Source organism: Oncorhynchus gorbuscha, linkage group LG19 (assembly GCF_021184085.1).
Source record: "Oncorhynchus gorbuscha isolate QuinsamMale2020 ecotype Even-year linkage group LG19, OgorEven_v1.0, whole genome shotgun sequence".
NCBI classification, from domain to species: Eukaryota; Metazoa; Chordata; class Actinopteri; order Salmoniformes; family Salmonidae; genus Oncorhynchus; species Oncorhynchus gorbuscha.
This window is the reverse complement of record NC_060191.1, coordinates 72,946,251-72,969,627: the sequence shown is the minus strand read 5'-3', so window position 1 is coordinate 72,969,627 and position 23,377 is coordinate 72,946,251. Positions and strand designations below refer to the sequence as shown.

Genomic DNA, 23,377 nt, shown 5'->3' with positions numbered 1-23,377 from the left:
ACTTCCGGCCTGTCGAGATGAGTCGCTTATTCAGGGAGGGAGGAGATGTTTCTTAATATGGATGAAAATGTTCAAATTAGTCTATTACATTTAGCAAATGCAAACGCTACAGCAAGGCGTTTGTGAGATAAATGAATGAAGAAATTTAAAACAACTTTTTCCACATTGCATTACAACTACAAAGCTGACGCTGGATTGCTAAATGAGTTTATTTTAATTGAAATAGCATGGCTTGTTAGCTAGTTAGCCATAGTTTTCTGTCTAGACTCTAGCCTGTAACTAATGGTTATTAGAACAGAGCAATAGTTATTTGTACTTGTCATTTGGTTGAGACTAACGTTAGTTAGAAAATAATTGTTTACTTTGTGTATATTTGTTGTGTAATTGGTTGGCTTTGCTAGTTAGCAAGCTGAGATTGATTTGCTCAAATTGTCTTAACTTAGCTATTGGCTAATGTTTTAAGAGAACAGGCTAGCTCCCTGCAGAATCTAGAGTAGAGAGTTGTGGGATAAGATCTGTCTGGTGCAGTGCCCAGACGAGGTGAGAGCAAACTGCTACAGAGAGTAGTTATATTTCAAGGTTGAACCAATGCATCAAGTATTTTATTGGCTTGCTAAATTAGCTGCTTTTCCTGCAAAATGTCTATCTGATAAAAGTTGTTAGTTCAAATTATTGTTCTTCTTTTGCAACGTTACAGCCACAACATCATAATCAAGTACTCAAGCATCCGCAGACCAGCGAGGAGGAGGAACGTGTATAGAACATGAATTACTAGCTCGGTTATATCAGAGACATTTTATTGGCTTGCTAAATGAGCTGCTTTTCCTGAAAATGTGTGTTTGATAAAGCTACACTCTTAGACGAAAATGTGCTATTGCGACCTGGAATGAAACCCCAAAATGGTTCTACCTGGAACCAAAAAGGGTTATACTATGGGGACAGCTGAAGAACCCTTTTTTTCTAAGTGTATCTAGTTGTTCTATTGCAATGTCCATGTTACAGCCACAAGTTGATGATCAGGTAGTCAAGCGCCTGAAGATCAGCAGGCAGGAGAAAAGCCTGCTATGGATGAGCAAGCTAGAACAATAACAACTAGCTCTATCAGATAAACATGTTCAGGAAAAGCAGGGAGTGAGCTAGTAGTAGTAGTGACATTATTATTATTTGAAACCTCACATGCTCATAGTCTGTATCTGTGTTATTTTTAAGCAATCAGGCACCTCGGGTTTGTGCTATATGGCCAATATACCATGGCTAAGGGCTGTTCTTATGCACGATGCAATGCAGAGTGCCTGGATACAGCCCTTAGCCCTGCTATATTGGCCATATACCCCAAACCCCTGACGTGCCTTATTTCTATTAAAAACGGTTTACAAACGTAATTACAACAGTAAACAAGTATTATTGACTCATACCTGTGGTATACGGTCTGATATATATACCATGGCTTGTTACAGTATCTGTCATGTTGTACTGATCATCAATACGAACAAGAACTGAATTCTGTTGAATTGTCAACTGGTCTAAATTCTTATTAGGAAGATGTTGTTCAGAAAGACATGTGTATATGACTGTTGGATGTTCACAGGAATCTCCAAATGCCATGTTGAACGAGCACCACGGATGAAGGAGGCGGAGGAAAACAGAACATTTATTATTTTGTGTTTTGTACTGTTACTTTTTACATGCTGAAACAGTGTCATTAGTTTTGAGCTAGACTATGATAGGGGAAATGTCTACTGTAAATGTCTACTACCTTTTTTTAAATGGGGTTGATGAATGAAAATAGCATGTTTTTGAATAGTTTTGTTTCTACTGTCTGGTGAGGAAGTGAGCAATATGGAATTACATTGGAGGAGGAAGGGAGATTTAATGGGCTATTTTCAAAACATTGGATTACCAACTTGGAGTGGTGCCGTCTCAGTTTGCAACACATTTTCACATGGACATATATATATACACTGAACAAAAATATAAATGCAACATGTAAAGTGTTGGTCTCATGTTTCAAGAGCTGAAATAAAAGATCCCAGACATTTTCCATACGCATGAGAATTTCACCTTTATTTAACCAGGTAGGCTAGTTGAGAACGAATTCTCATTTGCAACTGCGACCTGGCCAAGATAAAGCAAAGCAGTGTGAACAGACAACACAGAGTTACACATGGAGTAAAACAAACATACAGTCATTAATACAGTAGGAGGGAGTTAAGGCAATAAATAGGCCATGTGGGCAAAGTAGTTACGATATAGCAATTTAACACTGGAATGGTAGATGTGCAGAACATTAATGTGCAAGTAGAGATACTGGGGTGCAAAGGAGCAAGATAAATAAATAAACACTGTATGGGGATGAGGTAGATAGATGGGCTGTTTACAGATGGGTTATGTACAGGTGCAGTGAAAAAGCTTATTTATCTGAAATGTTGTGAACCCTGGTCCGTCCACCGCTGCCTCAATAACAGCTTATATATTCCCTTTTTAGAAAACATTTGAATTCAGCCTTTGTGGTTTGGAAAGTATAGTGACTATTATTGATTCAATTTATTTATCAAACAAATGGGGGTTTGGAAAAGTTGGTACTTTTCGCAAAACAATCCCCTCTGGTGGATGTAAAGTGTCATAACTTAATTTATTTTTATTTTTAATATCCTTAATATTTAGTTTGAAACTTCAGACAAGGAAAAATTATGGATAACTAATTAAAATTTAAAAAATCCCTCTCTATGAATTACGAATACTTTGCTTTTTTAAAAAATCCATAAATGCTTAAAAAAAATCACAAAATGCGACGTTAGCTACCAAATATCAAATGTTAGGGAATTATCCACAAACAACTACAAAAACTCAGTTCCTTACCCAATAGGCTGTACAGGTGTAATGAACGAGTGTAAAAATGACCATAACAAGTGTTCTAATCACCTGTAAACACACAAGGAACAGGGTTAATGAACGAGTGTAAAAATCACCTGTAAACACACACTGAACAGGTGAAAAAAATCACGTGTACAGAAAATGACATTTGATACTTGAAAAAAGCAAGTGTAAAAATGATAATAACAAGACGTGTTCCGGGTAGGACGTTTTGAACCTCTTGGCCTTCCATACGTCATGCTCGCTTATAAAGATCAGATAACTCTTAACACGTGCTTTCATATCTGGCTGGCTCAGTTCCAGAATGAATCCACTATTACGCTCTGCTCGGATTGAAGTGACTTGTTAACAAGCAAAACTGAAAACTGACACAGTTTCTTTCTGCTTTCTTCCATCAATAGCTGGGGACTCGTAAAATGCGGTTGAAAGGCATATTTTTACTCCTGTCTTTAGGAGCGTTCACATCTTATTATGTTTACCAGCCCATTCCAGACGAGATAGAGGAGAGATGGAAACTCATGTTGACCGACTGCTTCTTCAGAAGTCTCAGCCACCTGGTAAAAATACTTTGAGTTGATTAACGACGACCTATTATATTCGTTTTTGATTCAGAAAATATTAGGCTAGTGTATTCTGTTGTGTTTTTAATATTGTGATTTTACTATCAAGGGGGAATCATACTTAAAGTTACGCTTCTCCGATGTGCGTGGGAGTCATGCGTAAAACTCACACATTTTTATATAAATCAATACTGCTTTTTATGATGTTTGACTGGAATGAAATTGTTATTGGCCAGTCCTTTGGCACGGTACACAGCCTAGTTAGTAGCGTAGTAAATGGATTCCGCTGAGGTTGTTGGGTACATGCAGACATGCAGAATGACAGTCGCACCAGATTATATTAGACGTTAATCCAGCTATTGTAGTCCTGCTCACCTGTTCTAATTATAGACCCTAATAAAGAAAATCGATGCTTTATGAACGAAGGCACCAGATGAGACGACTGTTTATATCCCAGCATGACACCAGAGATGTTTATCAATTATACATAATATATAATTCGACATTGTTCAAAGTATGTATTTCAAATTATAATATATATATTATACAGAGAGAAATGTTTAAATTAGACTGAATTCCCCCCTGACTATATGTCTTATTATTATTTGGAGAAAAAATGCTCAATATCTCCATTGAACTGGGTCCAGATAAAAGTGTTGTCCATATGAAACAACTGAAATAATCTCTGCAAATGAACATACAGTATAAATCGTTTATTAAAACGACAATAATTCACTCTGTTCCAGTTGAGTGAAACAAATACATTTTGATTGAGGGCCAAGGGGTGAACTTCTCCTGGTATTCAGTCAGCGATTTGTAAAACATTTTTACAATAGAATTATCCACGGTCATGCCTGTCTCTGTCCTAGAGCAAGGAAGGAGCCTTTACTGACATGTTTAGCCGGTGCATGGCACGCATAGACACTAAATAACAACAGGACTGTAGATCCCCTCTGGTGGACAGCTTGGGCCCTTCTGGTGGACAGCTTGGGGCCTTCTGGTGGACAGCTTGGGGCCCTTCTGGTGGACAGCTTGGGGCCCTTCTGGTGGACAGCTTGGGGCCCTTATGGTGGACAGCTTGGGGCCCTTATGGTGGACAGCTTGGGGCCCTTATGGTGGACAGCTTGGGGCCCTTATGGTGGACAGCTTGGGGCCCTTATGGTGGACAGCTTGGGGCCCTTATGGTGGACAGCTTGGGGCCCTTATGGTGGACAGCTTGGGGCCCTTATGGTGGACAGCTTGGGGCCCTTATGGTGGACAGCTTGGGGCCCTTATGGTGGACAGCTTGGGGCCCTTATGGTGGACAGCTTGGGGCCCTTATGGTGGACAGCTTGGGGCCCTTATGGTGGACAGCTTGGGGCCCTTACGGTGGACAGCTTGGGGCCCTTACGGTGGACAGCTTGGGGCCCTTACGGTGGACAGCTTGGGGCCCTTACGGTGGACAGCTTGGGACCTTATGGTGGACAGCTTGGGCCTTGACTGTAGATCCCCTCTGAAGCTCACACGAATCAGGGGAAAGCCCTTTACTCCCAAACTTGTTCCTCTCTTGTTTAATTGCAGTTAATGAACATCTAATTACCTCAGATTTGAAACTAAGATTTATTTATCTTTATCCATATCTTTTTTATCCATATTTCTCTCTCCCCCCCTCTCCTTCTGGTCTCTTCCCCTGGTCTCCTTCTGGTCTCCTTCTGGTCTCCTTCTGGTCTCCTTCTGGTCTCCTTCTGGTCTCCTTCTGGTCTCTTCCCCTGGTCTCTTCCCCTGGTCTCCTTCTGGTCTCTTCCCCTGGTCTCCTTCTGGTCTCCTTCTGGTCTCTTCCCTGGTCTCTTTCTGGTCTCTTCCTCTGGTCTCTTCCTGGTCTCTTCCCCTGGTCTCCTGTTCTCCTTCCGGTCTCTTCCCCTGGTCTCCTTCTGGTCTCTTCCCCTGGTCTCCTTCTGGTCTCCTTCTGGTCTCTTCCCCTGGTCTCCTTCTGGTCTCTTCCTTCTGGTCTCTTCCTTCTGGTCTCTTCCTTCTGGTCTCCTTCCCCTGGTCTCCTTCTGTTCTCCTTCTGGTCTTCTTCCCCTGGTCTCCTTCCCCTGGTCTTCTTCCCCTGGTCTCCTTCTGGTCTCCTTCTGGTCTCCTTCCCCTGGTCTTCTTCCCCTGGTCTCCTTCTGGTCTCCTGGTCTCTTTCTTGTCTCTTTCTTGTGGTCTCCTTCTCTCTGCTTTTCATCTCTCTACCTCTCTGCTCCAACATGCCTCTTCATCTCTCTCTGCAGGCAGACTTCAGTGAGCTGCTGGGGTTGAAGGACTACATGGGGGTGATGATGTTCATCACGTTCGCTGAGCGGGTGGTGCCCGTGTCAGACCAACGTGTGCACGTCACGGAGGAGCTGTTTGATGAGGTGGAGGTGGTGGTGTACCAGCCCAAAGTGCAGGGCGGCGACACTGAGCTGAGGAGAGCAGTCATATACCTGCACGGAGGAGGATGGTGCCTGGGCAGCGCCAGTGAGTAGCGGATTTACATGTGTATTTGTGATCACAGGTTGTGTCGATCAAGGGAGGAAATGAAAGGTGCATTGAATGGTAAAAGGAATCCGGCCAGCATAATGTAATGTCGTAGGGGTTCAGTGGGCTGAATGTCGGCACTGGGAATCGAGCCAAGAAAGAACCAGAGGCCCCAGCGATATGGGGGAGGGGAATGGGCAGGGTATATGCCAATGAAATACTGTAGTTTTTACTATAGTAAAAAAAAGTAGTGTTTTTACGGACCGGGACGTTTTTGCGGATGTTACTGTAGTATTTACTATAGTATTCTACGGTATACTACAACATTCTATAGTAAATACGAGACATGATTGAGCAATACACCAGTGTGTAGTGTAAAAGTGTTTAGTGTACAACATTGTAGTGTAGTGTAGAACAGTGTAGTGTAGAACAGTGTAGTGTAGAACAGTGTAGTGTAGAACAGTGTAGTGTACAACAGTGTAGAACAGTGTGTAGTGTACAACAGTGTAGAACAGTGTGTAGTGTACAACAGTGTAGTGTAGTGTACAGTAGTGTACAGTAGTGTAGTGTACTATAGTAGTGTAGTGTACTACAGTAGTGTAGTGTACTATAGTAGTGTAGTGTACAACAGTAGTGTAGTGTACAACAGTAGTGTAGTGTACAACAGTAGTGTAGTGTACAGTAGTGTAGTGTACAACAGTGTAGTGTACAGTAGTGTACAGTAGTGTAGTGTAGTGTACAGTAGTGTAGTGTAGAACGGTGTGTAGTGTGGTGTAGAACGGTGTGTGGTGTAGAACGGTGTGTAGTGTAGTGTAGAACGGTGTGTGGTGTAGAACGGTGTGTGGTGTAGAACGGTGTGTGGTGTAGAACGGTGTGTGGTGTAGAACGGTGTGTGGTGTAGAACGGTGTGTGGTGTAGAACGGTGTGTAGTGTAGTGTAGAACGGTGTGTAGTGTAGTGTAGAACGGTGTGTAGTGTAGTGTAGAACAGTGTGTAGTGTAGAACAGTGTGTAGTGTAGTGTAGAACAGTGTGTAGTGTAGTGTAGAACAGTGTGTAGTGTAGTGTAGAACAGTGTGTAGTGTAGTGTAGAACAGTGTGTAGTGTAGTGTAGAACGGTGTGTAGTGTAGTGTAGAACGGTGTGTAGTGTAGTGTAGAACGGTGTGTAGTGTAGTGTAGAACGGTGTGTAGTGTAGTGTAGAACGGTGTGTAGTGTAGAACGGTGTGTAGTGTAGTGTAAAACAGTGTGTAGTGTAAAACAGTGTGTAGTGTAAAACAGTGTGTAGTGTAAAACTGTGTAGTGTAAAACTGTGTAGTGTAAAACTGTGTAGTGTAGTGTAAAACTGTGTAGTGTAGTGTAAAACTGTGTAGTGTAGTGTAAAACTGTGTAGTGTAGTGTAAAACTGTGTAGTGTAGTGTAAAACTGTGTAGTGTAGTGTAAAACTGTAGTGTAAAACTGTGTAGTGTAGTGTAAAACTGTGTAGTGTAGTGTAAAACTGTGTAGTGTAGTGTAAAACTGTGTAGTGTAAAACTGTGTAGTGTAAAACTGTGTAGTGTAAAACTGTGTAGTGTAGTGTAAAACTGTGTAGTGTAGAACTGTGTAGTGTAGTGTAAAACTGTGTAGTGTAGTGTAAAACTGTGTAGTGTAGTGTAAAACTGTGTAGTGTAGTGTAAAACTGTGTGTAGTGTAGTGTAAAACTGTGTGTAGTGTAGTGTAAAACGGTGTGTAGTGTAGTGTAGTGTAAAACGGTGTGTAGTGTAAAACGGTGTGTAGTGTAGTGTAAAACGGTGTGTAGTGTAGTGTAAAAGTGTGTAGTGTAAAACTGTGTAGTGTAGTGTAAAACTGTGTAGTGTAGTGTAAAACTGTAGTGTAAAACTGTGTAGTGTAGTGTAAAACTGTGTAGTGTAGTGTAAAACTGTGTAGTGTAAAACTGTGTAGTGTAGTGTAAAACTGTGTAGTGTAGTGTAAAACTGTGTAGTGTAAAACTGTGTAGTGTAAAACTGTGTAGTGTAAAACTGTGTAGTGTAAAACTGTGTAGTGTAAAACTGTGTAGTGTAATGTAAAACTGTGTAGTGTAATGTAAAACTGTGTAGTGTAGTGTAAAACAGTGTGTAGTGTAGTGTAAAACGGTGTGTAGTGTAGTGTAAAACAGTGTGTAGTGTAGTGTAAAACAGTGTGTAGTGTAGTGTAAAACAGTGTGTAGTGTAGTGTAAAACAGTGTGTAGTGTAGTGTAAAGGTGTGTAGTGTAGTGTAGTGTAAAGGTGTGTAGTGTAAAAGTGTGTAGTGTAGTGTAAAAGTGTGTAGTGTAGTGTAAAAGTGTGTAGTGTAGTGTAAAAGTGTGTAGTGTAGTGTAAAAGTGTGTAGTGTAGTGTAAAACAGTGTGTAGTGTAGTGTAAAACAGTGTGTAGTGTAGTGTAAAACAGTGTGTAGTGTAGTGTAGTGTAAAACAGTGTGTAGTGTAGTGTAAAACGGTGTGTAGTGTAAAACGGTGTGTAGTGTAAAACGGTGTGTAGTGTAAAACGGTGTGTAGTGTAAAACGGTGTGTAGTGTAGTGTAGTCTAGTGTAGAACAGTGTGTACAACAGTGTGTAGTGTAGTGTAGTGTAAAACAGTGTGTAGTGTAGTGTAGTGTAAAACAGTGTGTAGTGTAGTGTAAAACGGTGTGTAGTGTAAAACGGTGTGTAGTGTAAAACGGTGTGTAGTGTAAAACGGTGTGTAGTGTAAAACGGTGTGTAGTGTAGTGTAAAACGGTGTGTAGTGTAGTGTAAAACGGTGTGTAGTGTAGTGTAAAACGGTGTGTAGTGTAGTGTAGTCTAGTGTAGAACAGTGTGTACAACAGTGTAGTGTAGTGTAGTCTAGTGTAGAACAGTGTAGTGTAGTGTAGTCTAGTGTAGAACAGTGTGTACTGTAGTGTAGTGTAGTGTAAAGGTGTGTAGTGTAGTGTAAAAGTGTGTAGTGTAGTGTAAAAGTGTGTAGTGTAGTGTAAAAGTGTGTAGTGTAGTGTAAAAGTGTGTAGTGTAGTGTAAAACAGTGTGTAGTGTAGTGTAAAACAGTGTGTAGTGTAGTGTAGTGTAGTGTAGTGTAAAACAGTGTGTAGTGTAGTGTAAAACAGTGTGTAGTGTAGTGTAAAACGGTGTGTAGTGTAGTGTAAAACGGTGTGTAGTGTAGTGTAAAACGGTGTGTAGTGTAGTGTAAAACGGTGTGTAGTGTAGTGTAAAACGGTGTGTAGTGTAGTGTAGTCTAGTGTAGAACAGTGTGTACAACAGTGTAGTGTAGTGTAGTCTAGTGTAGAACAGTGTAGTGTAGTGTAGTCTAGTGTAGAACAGTGTGTAGTGTAGTCTAGTGTAGAACAGTGTGTACAACAGTGTAGTGTAGTGTAGAACAGTGTAGTGTACAACAGTGTGTTGTAGAGGTCGACCGATTATGATTTTAACGCCGATACGGATTAATCTACTGTATTATTAATTTGTTTTAAATATTTATAATAATAACAATTACAACAATACGGAATGCACAATGAACACTATTTTAACTTAATATAAAAACATAAATAAAATCTGTTTAGTCTCAAATAAATAATGAAAAGTTAAATTTGGTTTAAATAATGCAAAAACAAAGTGTTGGAGGAGGAAGTAAAAGCGCAATATGTGCCATTTAAAAAAAAAAAGAAAGAAAAAAAGCTAACGTTTAAGTTCCTTGCTCGGAACATGAGAACATATGAAAGCTGGTGGTTCAATATTCCCAGTTAAGAAGTTTTAGGTTGTAGTTATTATAGGAATTATGACGCGTCAACTGTTTCTCTCTATACCATTTGTATTTCATATACAGTTAAACTCAGAAGTTTACATACACCTTAGCCAAATACATTTAAACTCAGATTTTCACAGATTTCTGACATTTAATCCTAGTATAAATTCTCTGTTTTAGGTCAGTTACGATCACCACTTTATTTTAAGAATGTGAAATGTCAGAATAATAGTAGAATGATTTATTTCAGTGTTCATTTCTTTCATCACATTCCCAGTGGGTCAGAAGTTTACATACATTCAAATAGTATTTGGTAGCATTGCCTTTTTAAATGGTTTAACTTGGGTCAAATCTTTTGGGTAGCCTTCCACAAGCTTCCCAAAATAAGTTGGGTGAATTTTGGCCCACTCCAATTAACAGGTGGTTAATTAACAGGCGGTTGATTATATGCAACGCAGGACAAGCTAGTTAACCTTGTAATCAACCATGTGTAGTTAACTAGTGATTATGTGAAGATTGATTGTTTTTTATAAGATAAGTTTATTGCTAGCTAGCAACTTACCTTGGCTCCTTGCTGCACTCGCGTAACAGGTGGTCAGCCTGTCACGGTCTACTCACGGAATGCAATGTAATCGGCCATAATCGTTGTCCAAAAACGCCCATTTACCGATTGTTATGAAAACTTGAAATCGCCGGTCAACCTCTAGTGTATGGTGTTCTACAGTTTACTATAGAATTAATTTACACTCTGTTCACCCTCCACGTCTCCTGAGGAACATTAACTCTGTTTAAGCTGTTTAGCACAGAGACCGTGGTAACCCCCTGGTAACCAAAGGCAATCATTTGACAAGTGTCATGTTTTGCCTGGAATCTGCTGTGCGTTTGTTACTTTCCAGGACTTACAAGAGTATTGAGAATGAGATGCTCAACACACTATTGAGTACGTTGCAGCTGTTGATGAGATAATATGATATTAGATCTAGTCTCTGATGGCTCTCTGCTCTCCTCTCTGTGTGCAGGAATGGGACCATATGACCTCCTGGCTAGGCAGATGGTCATGGATCTGAACTCTGTGGTCGTGTCTGTAGAGTGAGTATATCTTTGCTGTGTATCTGACATACAGCCGGTGTTATGATACACATCTTATCTAACAGGCTGCTGTGACAGCTCAGATAGGCCCACGATAAACATCTGCTTGTTTATACTTGGTAAAATTGTGAAACGGCAGCTCTCGTTTGATTTGGAAGACATAAATACACACACTGCCTTTCGCCATCTCTCTACTTCTCTCTTTCATGCCCTCTCCGCTGTGTCTCGCTCTTCTCTGTCAGCTTCGCTCGCGCCCCTCTTCGGGCTCGCGCCTCTCGCTCCCCCTCTTCGGGCTCGCGCCTCTCGCTCCCCCTCTCGCTCCCCCTCTCGCTCCCCCTCTCGCTCCCCCTCTCGCTCCCCCTCTCGCTCCCACTCCCTCTCCCTCTCCCACTACCTCTCTCTCCTCTCCCCCGCCCTCTCGCTTTCTGTCTTGTTACCAGTACTAGTAATAAGCAGCTGGTTGTGGTCCTGTGTAGCTCAGTTGGTAGAGCATGGCGCTTGTAACGCCAGGGTAGTGGGTTCGATCCCCGGGACCACCCATACGTAGAATGTATGCACACATGACTGTAAGTCGCTTTGGATAAAAGCGTCTGCTAAATGGCATATATTATTATTATATTATGAGCGAGTGAATTGGCTCTCCCTTAATCACAAAATTGGATTCCTTCCCACTAAATACCTGTGTGTGTACAGTAGTACTAAGGGTGAGAGAGATGGTGTGTGTGTACAGTAGTACTAAGGGTGAGAGAGGGATGGTGGGTGTACAGTAGTACTAAGGGTGAGAGAGGGATGGTGGGTGTACAGTAGTACTAAGGGTGAGAGAGATGGTGTGTGTGTACAGTAGTACTAAGGGTGAGAGAGATGGTGTGTGTGTACAGTAGTACTAAGGGTGAGAGAGATGGTGTGTGTGTACAGTAGTACTAAGGGTGAGAGAGATGGTGTGTGTGTGTACAGTAGTACTAAGGGTGAGAGAGATGGTGTGTGTGTGTACAGTAGTACTAAGGGTGAGAGATGGTGTGTGTGTACAGTAGTACTAAGGGTGAGAGATGGTGTGTGTGTACAGTAGTACTAAGGGTGAGAGATGGTGTGTGTGTACAGTAGTACTAAGGGTGAGAGAGATGGTGTGTGTGTACAGTAGTACTAAGGGTGAGAGATGGTGTGTGTGTACAGTAGTACTAAGGGTGAGAGATGGTGTGTGTGTACAGTAGTACTAAGGGTGAGAGATGGTGTGTGTGTACAGTAGTACTAAGGGTGAGAGAGATGGTGTGTGTACAGTAGTACTAAGGGTGAGAGAGATGGTGTGTGTGTACAGTAGTACTAAGGGTGAGAGAGATGGTGTGTGTGTACAGTAGTACTAAGGGTGAGAGAGATGGTGTGTGTGTACAGTAGTACTAAGGGTGAGAGAGATGGTGTGTGTGTACAGTAGTACTAAGGGTGAGAGAGATGGTGTGTGTGTACAGTAGTACTAAGGGTGAGAGAGATGGTGTGTGTGTACAGTAGTACTAAGGGTGAGAGAGATGGTGTGTGTGTACAGTAGTACTAAGGGTGAGAGAGATGGTGTGTGTGTACAGTAGTACTAAGGGTGAGAGAGATGGGGTGTGTGTACAGTAGTACTAAGGGTGAGAGAGATGGGGTGTGTGTACAGTAGTACTAAGGGTGAGAGAGATGGGGTGTGTACAGTAGTACTAAGGGTGAGAGAGATGGGGTGTGTACAGTAGTACTAAGGGTGAGAGAGATGGGGTGTGTGTACAGTAGTACTAAGGGTGAGAGAGATGGGGTGTGTACAGTAGTACTAAGGGTGAGAGAGATGGGGTGTGTGTACAGTAGTACTAAGGGTGAGAGAGATGGGGTGTGTGTACAGTAGTACTAAGGGTGAGAGAGATGGGGTGTGTGTACAGTAGTACTAAGGGTGAGAGAGATGGTGTGTGTGTACAGTAGTACTAAGGGTGAGAGAGATGGTGTGTGTGTACAGTAGTACTAAGGGTGAGAGAGATGGTGTGTGTGTACAGTAGTACTAAGGGTGAGAGAGATGGTGTGTGTGTACAGTAGTACTAAGGGTGAGAGAGATGGTGTGTGTGTACAGTAGTACTAAGGGTGAGAGAGATGGTGTGTGTGTACAGTAGTACTAAGGGTGAGAGAGATGGTGTGTGTGTACAGTAGTACTAAGGGTGAGAGATGGTGTGTGTGTACAGTAGTACTAAGGGTGAGAGAGATGGTGTGTGTGTACAGTAGTACTAAGGGTGAGAGAGATGGTGTGTGTGTGTACAGTAGTACTAAGGGTGAGAGAGATGGTGTGTGTGTGTACAGTAGTACTAAGGGTGAGAGAGATGGTGTGTGTGTGTACGGTAGTACTAAGGGTGAGAGAGATGGTGTGTGTGTGTACGGTAGTACTAAGGGTGAGAGAGATGGTGTGTGTGTACGGTAGTACTAAGGGTGAGAGAGATGGTGTGTGTGTACGGTAGTACTAAGGGTGAGAGAGAGATGGTGTGTGTGTACGGTAGTACTAAGGGTGAGAGAGAGATGGGGTGTGTACGGTAGTACTAAGGGTGAGAGAGATGGTGTGTGTGTACAGTAGTACTAAGGGTGAGAGAGATGGGTGTGTGTACAGTAGTACTAAGGGTGAGAGAGATGGTGTGTGTGTACAGTAGTACTAAGGGTGAGAGAGATGGTGTGTGTGTACAGTAGTACTAAGGGTGAGAGAGATGGTGTGTGTGTACAGTAGTACTAAGGGTGAGAGAGATGGTGTGTGTGTACAGTAGTACTAAGGGTGAGAGAGATGGTGTGTGTGTACAGTAGTACTAAGGGTGAGAGAGATGGTGTGTGTGTACAGTAGTACTAAGGGTGAGAGAGATGGTGTGTGTGTACAGTAGTACTAAGGGTGAGAGAGATGGTGTGTGTGTACAGTAGTACTAAGGGTGAGAGAGATGGTGTGTGTGTACAGTAGTACTAAGGGTGAGAGAGATGGGGTGTGTGTACAGTAGTACTAAGGGTGAGAGAGATGGGGTGTGTGTACAGTAGTACTAAGGGTGAGAGAGATGGGGTGTGTACAGTAGTACTAAGGGTGAGAGAGATGGGGTGTGTACAGTAGTACTAAGGGTGAGAGAGATGGGGTGTGTGTACAGTAGTACTAAGGGTGAGAGAGATGGGGTGTGTACAGTAGTACTAAGGGTGAGAGAGATGGGGTGTGTGTACAGTAGTACTAAGGGTGAGAGAGATGGTGTGTGTGTACAGTAGTACTAAGGGTGAGAGATGGTGTGTGTGTACAGTAGTACTAAGGGTGAGAGAGATGGTGTGTGTGTACAGTAGTACTAAGGGTGAGAGAGATGGTGTGTGTGTACAGTAGTACTAAGGGTGAGAGAGATGGTGTGTGTGTACAGTAGTACTAAGGGTGAGAGAGATGGTGTGTGTGTACAGTAGTACTAAGGGTGAGAGAGATGGTGTGTGTGTACAGTAGTACTAAGGGTGAGAGATGGTGTGTGTGTACAGTAGTACTAAGGGTGAGAGATGGTGTGTGTGTACAGTAGTACTAAGGGTGAGAGATGGTGTGTGTGTACAGTAGTACTAAGGGTGAGAGAGATGGTGTGTGTGTACAGTAGTACTAAGGGTGAGAGAGATGGTGTGTGTGTACAGTAGTACTAAGGGTGAGAGAGATGGTGTGTGTGTGTACAGTAGTACTAAGGGTGAGAGAGATGGTGTGTGTGTGTACGGTAGTACTAAGGGTGAGAGAGATGGTGTGTGTGTGTACGGTAGTACTAAGGGTGAGAGAGATGGTGTGTGTGTGTACGGTAGTACTAAGGGTGAGAGAGATGGTGTGTGTGTACGGTAGTACTAAGGGTGAGAGAGATGGTGTGTGTGTACGGTAGTACTAAGGGTGAGAGAGAGATGGGGTGTGTACGGTAGTACTAAGGGTGAGAGAGATGGTGTGTGTGTACAGTAGTACTAAGGGTGAGAGAGATGGTGTGTGTGTACAGTAGTACTAAGGGTGAGAGAGATGGTGTGTGTGTACAGTAGTACTAAGGGTGAGAGAGATGGTGTGTGTGTACAGTAGTACTAAGGGTGAGAGAGATGGTGTGTGTGTACAGTAGTACTAAGGGTGAGAGAGATGGTGTGGGTGTACAGTAGTACTAAGGGTGAGAGATGGTGTGGGTGTACAGTAGTACTAAGGGTGAGAGAGATGGTGTGGGTGTACAGTAGTACTAAGGGTGAGAGAGATGGTGTGGGTGTACAGTAGTACTAAGGGTGAGAGTGTGTGTACAGTAGTACTAAGGGTGAGAGTGTGTGTACAGTAGTACTAAGGGTGAGAGTGTGTGTACAGTAGTACTAAGGGTGAGAGTGTGTGTACAGTAGTACTAAGGGTGAGAGTGTGTGTACAGTAGTACTAAGGGTGAGAGAGATGGTGTGTGTGTACAGTAGTACTAAGGGTGAGAGAGATGGTGTGTGTGTACAGTAGTACTAAGGGTGAGAGAGATGGTGTGTGTGTACAGTAGTACTAAGGGTGAGAGAGATGGTGTGTGTGTACAGTAGTACTAAGGGTGAGAGAGATGGTGTGTGTGTACAGTAGTACTAAGGGTGAGAGAGATGGTGTGTGTGTACAGTAGTACTAAGGGTGAGAGAGATGGTGTGTGTGTACAGTAGTACTAAGGGTGAGAGAGATGGTGTGTGTGTACAGTAGTACTAAGGGTGAGAGAGATGGTGTGTGTGTGTACAGTAGTACTAAGGGTGAGAGAGATGGTGTGTGTGTGTACAGTAGTACTAAGGGTGAGAGAGATGGTGTGTGTGTGTACGGTAGTACTAAGGGTGAGAGAGATGGTGTGTGTGTGTACGGTAGTACTAAGGGTGAGAGAGATGGTGTGTGTGTACGGTAGTACTAAGGGTGAGAGAGATGGTGTGTGTGTACGGTAGTACTAAGGGTGAGAGAGAGATGGTGTGTGTGTACGGTAGTACTAAGGGTGAGAGAGAGATGGGGTGTGTACGGTAGTACTAAGGGTGAGAGAGATGGTGTGTGTGTACGGTAGTACTAAGGGTGAGAGAGATGGTGTGGGTGTACAGTAGTACTAAGGGTGAGAGAGATGGTGTGGGTGTACAGTAGTACTAAGGGTGAGAGAGATGGTGTGGGTGTACAGTAGTACTAAGGGTGAGAGTGTGTGTACAGTAGTACTAAGGGTGAGAGTGTGTGTACAGTAGTACTAAGGGTGAGAGTGTGTGTACAGTAGTACTAAGGGTGAGAGTGTGTGTACAGTAGTACTAAGGGTGAGAGTGTGTGTACAGTAGTACTAAGGGTGAGAGTGTGTGTACAGTAGTACTAAGGGTGAGAGTGTGTGTACAGTAGTACTAAGGGTGAGAGTGTGTGTACAGTAGTACTAAGGGTGAGAGTGTGTGTACAGTAGTACTAAGGGTGAGAGTGTGTGTACAGTAGTACTAAGGGTGAGAGTGTGTGTACAGTAGTACTAAGGGTGAGAGTGTGTGTACAGTAGTACTAAGGGTGAGAGTGTGTGTACAGTAGTACTAAGGGTGAGAGTGTGTGTACAGTAGTACTAAGGGTGAGAGTGTGTGTACAGTAGTACTAAGGGTGAGAGTGTGTGTACAGTAGTACTAAGGGTGAGAGTGTGTGTACAGTAGTACTAAGGGTGAGAGTGTGTGTACAGTAGTACTAAGGGTGAGAGTGTGTGTACAGTAGTACTAAGGGTGAGAGTGTGTGTACAGTAGTACTAAGGGTGAGAGTGTGTGTACAGTAGTACTAAGGGTGAGAGTGTGTGTACAGTAGTACTAAGGGTGAGAGTGTGTGTACAGTAGTACTAAGGGTGAGAGATGGTGTGTGTACAGTAGTACTAAGGGTGAGAGAGATGGTGGGTGTACAGTAGTACTAAGGGTGAGCGAGAGATGGTGGGTGTACAGTAGTACTAAGGGTGAGCGAGAGATGGTGTGTGTGTACAGTAGTACTAAGGGTGAGAGTGTGTGTACAGTAGTACTAAGGGTGAGAGAGATGGTGGGTGTACAGTAGTACTAAGGGTGAGAGAGATGGTGGGTGTACAGTAGTACTAAGGGTGAGCGAGAGATGGTGGGTGTACAGTAGTACTAAGGGTGAGAGAGATGGTGTGTGTGTACAGTAGTACTAAGGGTGAGAGAGATGGTGGGTGTACAGTAGTACTAAGGGTGAGAGATGGTGGGTGTACAGTAGTACTAAGGGTGAGAGATGGTGGGTGTACAGTAGTACTAAGGGTGAGAGATGGTGTGTGTGTACAGTAGTACTAAGGGTGAGAGTGTGTGTACAGTAGTACTAAGGGTGAGAGTGTGTGTACAGTAGTACTAAGGGTGAGAGTGTGTGTACAGTAGTACTAAGGGTGAGAGTGTGTGTACAGTAGTACTAAGGGTGAGAGTGAGATGGTGTGTGTGTGTGTACAGTAGTACTAAGGGTGAGAGAGATGGTGGGTGTACAGTAGTACTAAGGGTGAGCGAGAGAGTGTGTGTACAGTAGTACTAAGGGTGAGAGCGAGAGAGTGTGTACAGTAGTACTAAGGGTGAGAGCGAGAGAGTGTGTGTCCAGTAGTACTAAGGGTGAGAGCGAGATGGTGGGTGTGTACAGTAGTACTAAGGGTGAGAGAGATGGTGTGTGTGTACAGTAGTACTAAGGGTGAGTGAGATGGTGTGTGTGTACAGTAGTACTAAGGGTGAGAGTGTGTGTACAGTAGTACTAAGGGTGAGTGAGATGGTGTGTGTGTACAGTAGTACTAAGGGTGAGAGAGAGAGAGAGTGTGTGTGTGTGCAGTCTGCCAGCCAAATTCCTGTCAACATTCCAATGCTAAAATGTTTTATTCTCTAAACTGCTTCATGTGTTCATGGGCTGAATTATGACTTTATTATACAGTATCATTATGACTTGTCTTATCTGCACACCATCTAATGAAAAGCAATGCTCTTGTATCAGCTAGCCTTTGGTCCTACACAGTAGATAGAACAACCTCCTCATCCTGTATAATCTAATGTCCATTGCTCGTGTTTCTTGGCCCAAGCAAGTTTCTTCTTATTGGTGTCCTTTAGCAGTGGTTTCTTTACAGCAATTTGACAATGAAGGCCTGATTCACACAGTCTCCTCAACAATTGATGTTGAGATGTCTGTTACTTGAACCCTGAAGCATTTATTTGGGCTGCAATTTCCGAGGCTGGTAACTGTAATGAACTTTTCCTCTGTAGCAGAGGTAACTATGGGTCTTCCTTTCCCGTGGCGGTCCTCATGAGAGACAGTTTCATCAGTGCTTGATGGCTTTTGCAACTGCACGTGAAGAAACTTTAAATGTTCTTGAAGTTTTCCAAATTGTCTGACCTTCATGTCTTAAATGACAGTCCATCATTACTTTATCTGCACATTTGAGTTGTTTTTGCCATAATATGGACTTGGTCTTTTACCAAATAGACAATCTTCTGTATACCCCCCCTACCTAGTCACAACACAACTGATTGGCTCAAACGCATTAAGAAGGAAAGAAATTCACAATTTCCCTTTCAACATTGCACACCTGTTAATTTAGATGCATTCCAGGTAACTACCTCATGAAGCTGGTTGAGAGAATGCCAAGAGTGTGCAAAGCTGTCTTCAAGGCAAAGGATGGCTACTTTGAAGAATCTCAAATATGAAATATATTTTGATTTGTTAAACACGTTTTTGGTTACTACATGATTGCATATGTTATTTGATAGTTTTGATGTCTTCACTATTATTCTACAATGTAGAAATAAACCCCTTAATGAGCAGGTATTCTACACTACTTTTGACCGTTAGTGTACCTCAGCTGGTACACAAACGTGTTTCCCAGGTGTGATGACCTGAATTCTATCTAACCCCTGTTTCTTCCCAGGTACCGCCTGGCCCCCGAGCACCATTTCCCCGTCCCCTATGAGGACGTGTACCGGGCGGTGAAGCACTTCCTCCAGAGGGGGGTGCTGGCCCAGTACTCTGTAGACCCAGGACGCATCGCTGTATCTGGGGACAGCGCCGGGGGAAACCTGGCTGCTGCCGTGTCCCAGCAGGTTAGCTGTGTGTGTTAAAAAAGCTGTATTATCCACTATTTTGTTCTCTAATTAGCTGAGATTAGGAGGAGCCAGTACAGACCACTAGTTCTAATGGTCCTGTGTGTGTGTCTCCAGCTGCAGCAGGATCCAGAACAGCAGTTGCAGCTGAAGGTCCAGGCCCTGCTCTACCCTGTGCTGCAGGCTCTGGACCTCAATACCCCGTCCTACCAGCAGAACCAGAACATGCCTATCCTGCCCCGTACCCTAATGGTGCGCTTCTGGAGCGAGTACTTCACCAGCGACAAGACCTTCTTCAGGGCCATGATGACCAACACTCACAACAGCCCAGAGTCCGCTGCTCTGCTCAAATTTGTCAACTGGAGTGCCTTCCTGCCAGAGTCCTACCGGGGCAAGTACAACTACAGCGCTCCGGTTGTGGCGTTGTCGGCGGGGTCGGACGGGCCATCGCGCTCCATCGCTGACCCCCGGGCCTCGCCCCTGCTGGTCCCGGATGCCGCTCTACGCTCGCTACCGAAGGCCTACGTTCTGACGTGCGAGTACGATGTGCTGCGGGACGACGGGGTGATGTATGCCGCGCGCTTGCGTCGCGCCGGAGTCGAGGTGACTCACGAACACTACGCCAGAGGTTTCCACGGCGCCCTCATGTTCACCATGTGGCCAACCGACTTCCTGATTGGACGCACGATGACGGAAAACTTAATCAGATGGCTGCAGCATAACTTGTAGAAAACAGAATAAATAGTTATGGTGTTTCAATGTTCATTCCTGTTTCCCATAGCAACCCTGCACCAGTTATGTGCTGCTGTACTTTACGTTTTGTCTCTTTGGTTGTTTTTACTCATCTTTTGTTATTATTTTTTAAACAAACTAAATCACTGTCTGTTTGTAAATCAAAAGGGCACCTACTAAGGCTTTTTGCACTCTGATACCACAACAATACCAGATGCCAGTCAAAAACTGGTTAGCCTGGATTTTCTGATCACCAAGGAAACCAATGAGGCAGACACAACTGATGCCAGATACAAGACGTTTGATGAAGCCAAGTGTTGTACATTTCACGTTGGACATCTGGTTCTGCAGCTGAATTCACTATAATAGCCTGAGTGTTTTATTAGCAGAATCCCTACGGCCACAGGGAGAAAGACGAGGACGAATGGTAGTTTGGTGTTGTCTTTTAGAATTTAGTGGGTATGGATATATTGTTTGTCGAGGACCAGTCCAGATTACTAGGGAGGAACATTGTTGTCTACTCGAGTTCTTCTCATCCCCTAAAGGCCTGTTAGGCTCAGTGATCATGTGAGGTGTAGTGAGCCTGTTGTCTTCCCACCGTTCTCTCTCAAACTGCCGGCCCTGTGACATGGGAGGATCAACACGAGGGAAAAGGGGAAGGACAAGGGCTTAAGGAAACCCCTCTACAGCATGTCAGGCTCCAGGTATTTTTGTAGTCTGAGCATGTAGCTGTTATTGAGGTTGAACAGAGCTGCAGTCAGCAGTAGCTTAGAGCTGCAGGTCAGTAGCTTAGAGCTGCAGGTCTCCCTATCGGTTCCCCAGCTGACACTCCTCCTGTAACAGTAGCTTAGAGCTGCAGGTCAGTAGCTTAGAGCTGCAGGTCTCCCTATCGGTTCCCCAGCTGACACTCCTCTTGTAACAGTAGCTTAGAGCTGCAGGTCTCCCTATTGGTTCCCCAGCTGACACTCCTCCTGTAACAGTAGCTTAGAGCTGCAGGTCTCCCTATCGGTTCCCCAGCTGACACTCCTCCTGTAACAGTAGCTTAGAGCTGCAGGTCTCCCTATCGGTTCCCCAGCTGACACTCCTCCTGTAACAGTAGCTTAGAGCTGCAGGTCTCCCTATCGGTTCCCCAGCTGACACTCCTCCTGTAACAGTAGCTTAGAGCTGCAGGTCTCCCTATCGGTTCCCCAGCTGACACTCCTCCTGTAACAGTAGCTTAGAGCTGCAGGTCTCCCTATCGGTTCCCCAGCTGACACTCCTCCTGTAACAGTAGCTTAGAGCTGCAGGTCTCCCTATCGGTTCCCCAGCTGACACTCCTCCTGTAACAGTAGCTTAGAGCTGCAGGTCTCCCTATCGGTTCCCCAGCTGACACTCCTCCTGTAACAGTAGCTTAGAGCTGCAGGTCTCCCTATCGGTTCCCCAGCTGACACTCCTCCTGTAACAGAAACATCTTGTTGGGGGGGAAACGATGCTCCGTGTTCTTTATCATGGGATGAATCAGGCTTGATGACTTGCACACATAATATAGGCATCTAATCTGAGATACTCTTTTGTTTTGCTTCAGTATTCACCTTACAAATCCTTGTAAATATCATGACTGTCATGTGTAGTGTTTTTGTTTTTCATGTGCAATACGGAGAATTGAATACGTGCATAATAAAATGACCTGATGGTCTGCTTCCCATACTATCTCCATAGACCAACATTGGCAGTAGAATGGCCTGTACTGAAGAGCTCAGTGACTTTCAATATGGCACCTTTTTTGAATTTGTTAAAACCCAAACCAAACTAGTTGTTTGTAAGAGACAGCGAGAGGTATGGAGAGAGGAAGCAAAAGCCAAGAAAAATACACAACATTACTTTATAAGGACTGAATTCTAACATAATTCTGCCAAGCTTGATACAGCTTCAATTAGAACTGACTTGTCAAGTGAGAGGTGTCAAAGCCCTTTAGCCCAACAATTGCAGGAGAGTCGCCCAGTCTACCCCAACCAAATGGAGAGGACTTAGAACCTGCCTCCCGCTGTTCAGAGGTGATTAAAATACAGTACCCTGTGTATGTAAAGAATGATAAGGCAAGAAAAGATGACAAAATGAAGCTCCTTATGGAAAATCAAGAGACCCCTTTTACTGGCTATCACAAATGGGAACATCAGCAACCTTCCACACAAACCATCCCCTGACGGGCGGCAGGGTAGCCTAGTGGTTAGAGCGTTGGACTAGTAACCGAAAGGTTGCAAGTTCGAATCCCCGAGCTGACAAGGTACAAATCTGTCATTCTGCCCCTGAACAGGCAGTTAACCCTCTGTTCCCAGGCAGTCATTGAAAATAAGAATTTGTTCTTAACTGACTTGCCTAGTAAAATAAAGGTAAAATAAAAAAGTGCTCAATTAGCACACTACCCCTTTGTTACAAGAGGGGGGGGTGTTTAAACTTCTTGATACACCTATCCCTTTAGCGGGATCATTTTCATCAACACCCGCCAAATTAAATTACTAAAAATATTGAATTTTCATGAAATCACAAGTGCAATATATCAAAACACAGTTTAGCTTGTTGTTAATCCACCTGGCGTGTCAGATTTCAATACAGCTTTTCGGCGAAAGCATAACAAGGACATCTTTCTCAGTAGACAAAATATTACAAACACTAGCAGCCAAGTAGATTGGTCACGAAAGTCAGAAAAGCAATAGATTAAATCGCTTACCTTTCATGATCTTTGGATGTCTGCACTCACGAGACTCCCAGTTACACAAATGTTCCTTTTGTTCCATAAAGATACATTTTTATATCCAAAATACCTCCATTTGTTTGGCGCGTAATGTTCAGAAATCCTCGAGCAGTCACGACATCGCAGACAAATTCGCAGACAAATTCCAAATAGTATCCGTATTGTCCACAGAAACATGTTGATTTTTCAATAGGAGAGGGAGAGACAATGGCTGCCCCACTCCACTCTGTTGCGCAAGCAAACCTGCGAACACCCAGTTCTCCAATGACGTGTTATCTTTCTCGCTCATTTTTCAAAATAAAAGCCTGGAACTATGTCTAAAGACTGTTGACACTTTGAAGCCACAGGAAAAGGAATCTGGTTGATATCCCTTTAAATGGAGGCAAGGCATCCAATGGAACAGAGAACTTTCAGGAAAAACTGCACTTCCTGGTTTAATTTTCCTCAGGTTTTCGCCTGCAATATCAGTTCTGTTATACTCACAGACAATATTTTGACCGTTTTGGAAACTTTAGAGTGTTTTCTATCCTAATCTGACAATTATATGCATATTCTAGTTTCTGGGCCTGAGAAATAGGCATGTTTTTTTTTTGTTGCCAAAAACGAAAATCCTGCCCCCTACACTCAAGAAGTTAAATGAACAAGGGGTGGAAACTCAGGATACTTGATAAAGAGGACTCTGAGTCAGCTAATATACATCTCTATAAGTCTGGAACAGTAAAGGTACAGGGTAACCCCAAACAGTTTCAGCTGGACTTTCACCTAATCAAAAAAATTAGCCCAGCAGGAGAAGCTCTCCCTTGAGAAAGATACCCCCACCTCGAGCGGGTCAGACCAGACCTCTTCATAACATAACCCCACAGACGAGCCACCCCCAGCAGAAAGTCAACCTCCCAGCACAGAGTACTACCCTCTCATTGAAATGAAGGATACATTTACCCAGCTGGAGGTAAGGCAGGTGGAGCTGGAACAGCAGGTGATTACACTCCAGTCAGCACAGACCCAGACAACAGTCCAGCACAACAACACCCCCTTAACCAGACCCAGAGAGCTGCAGGTGGAGAGAGACATATCTACACTCTGGACAATGGTGAGACAACTTCAACAGGAGAAAGAGCAGGAGCAGGAGAAGAACA

General features: G+C 43.7%; 1 protein-coding gene and 1 long non-coding RNA gene across 3 annotated transcripts; both read left to right on the top strand.

Moving 5' to 3' along the window:
• The first annotated feature begins 19 nt into the window (after positions 1-19).
• On the top strand, positions 20-2,045 carry LOC124006318. Its single transcript, XR_006833758.1, has 2 exons — positions 20-540; positions 698-2,045. It is a non-coding gene; the product is annotated as an uncharacterized LOC124006318 (long non-coding RNA).
• A 1,093-nt stretch (positions 2,046-3,138) lies between these two features.
• On the top strand, positions 3,139-21,194 carry LOC124005534 (arylacetamide deacetylase-like). Of its 2 annotated transcripts, XR_006833642.1 has the most exons (6): positions 3,139-3,431; positions 5,690-5,918; positions 10,684-10,753; positions 18,607-18,778; positions 18,896-20,290; positions 20,391-21,194. XR_006833642.1 is itself a non-coding variant. In XM_046314894.1 (5 exons), exons 1-5 carry the CDS (start codon positions 3,291-3,293, stop codon positions 19,505-19,507), a joined length of 1,224 nt encoding a protein of 407 aa, XP_046170850.1. In that variant the 5' UTR covers positions 3,139-3,290; the 3' UTR covers positions 19,508-21,194. The 2 variants fall into 2 exon arrangements, 1 of the variants encoding a protein (XP_046170850.1); XM_046314894.1 differs by having other exon boundaries at positions 18,896-21,194.
• Positions 21,195-23,377: the final 2,183 nt, after the last annotated feature.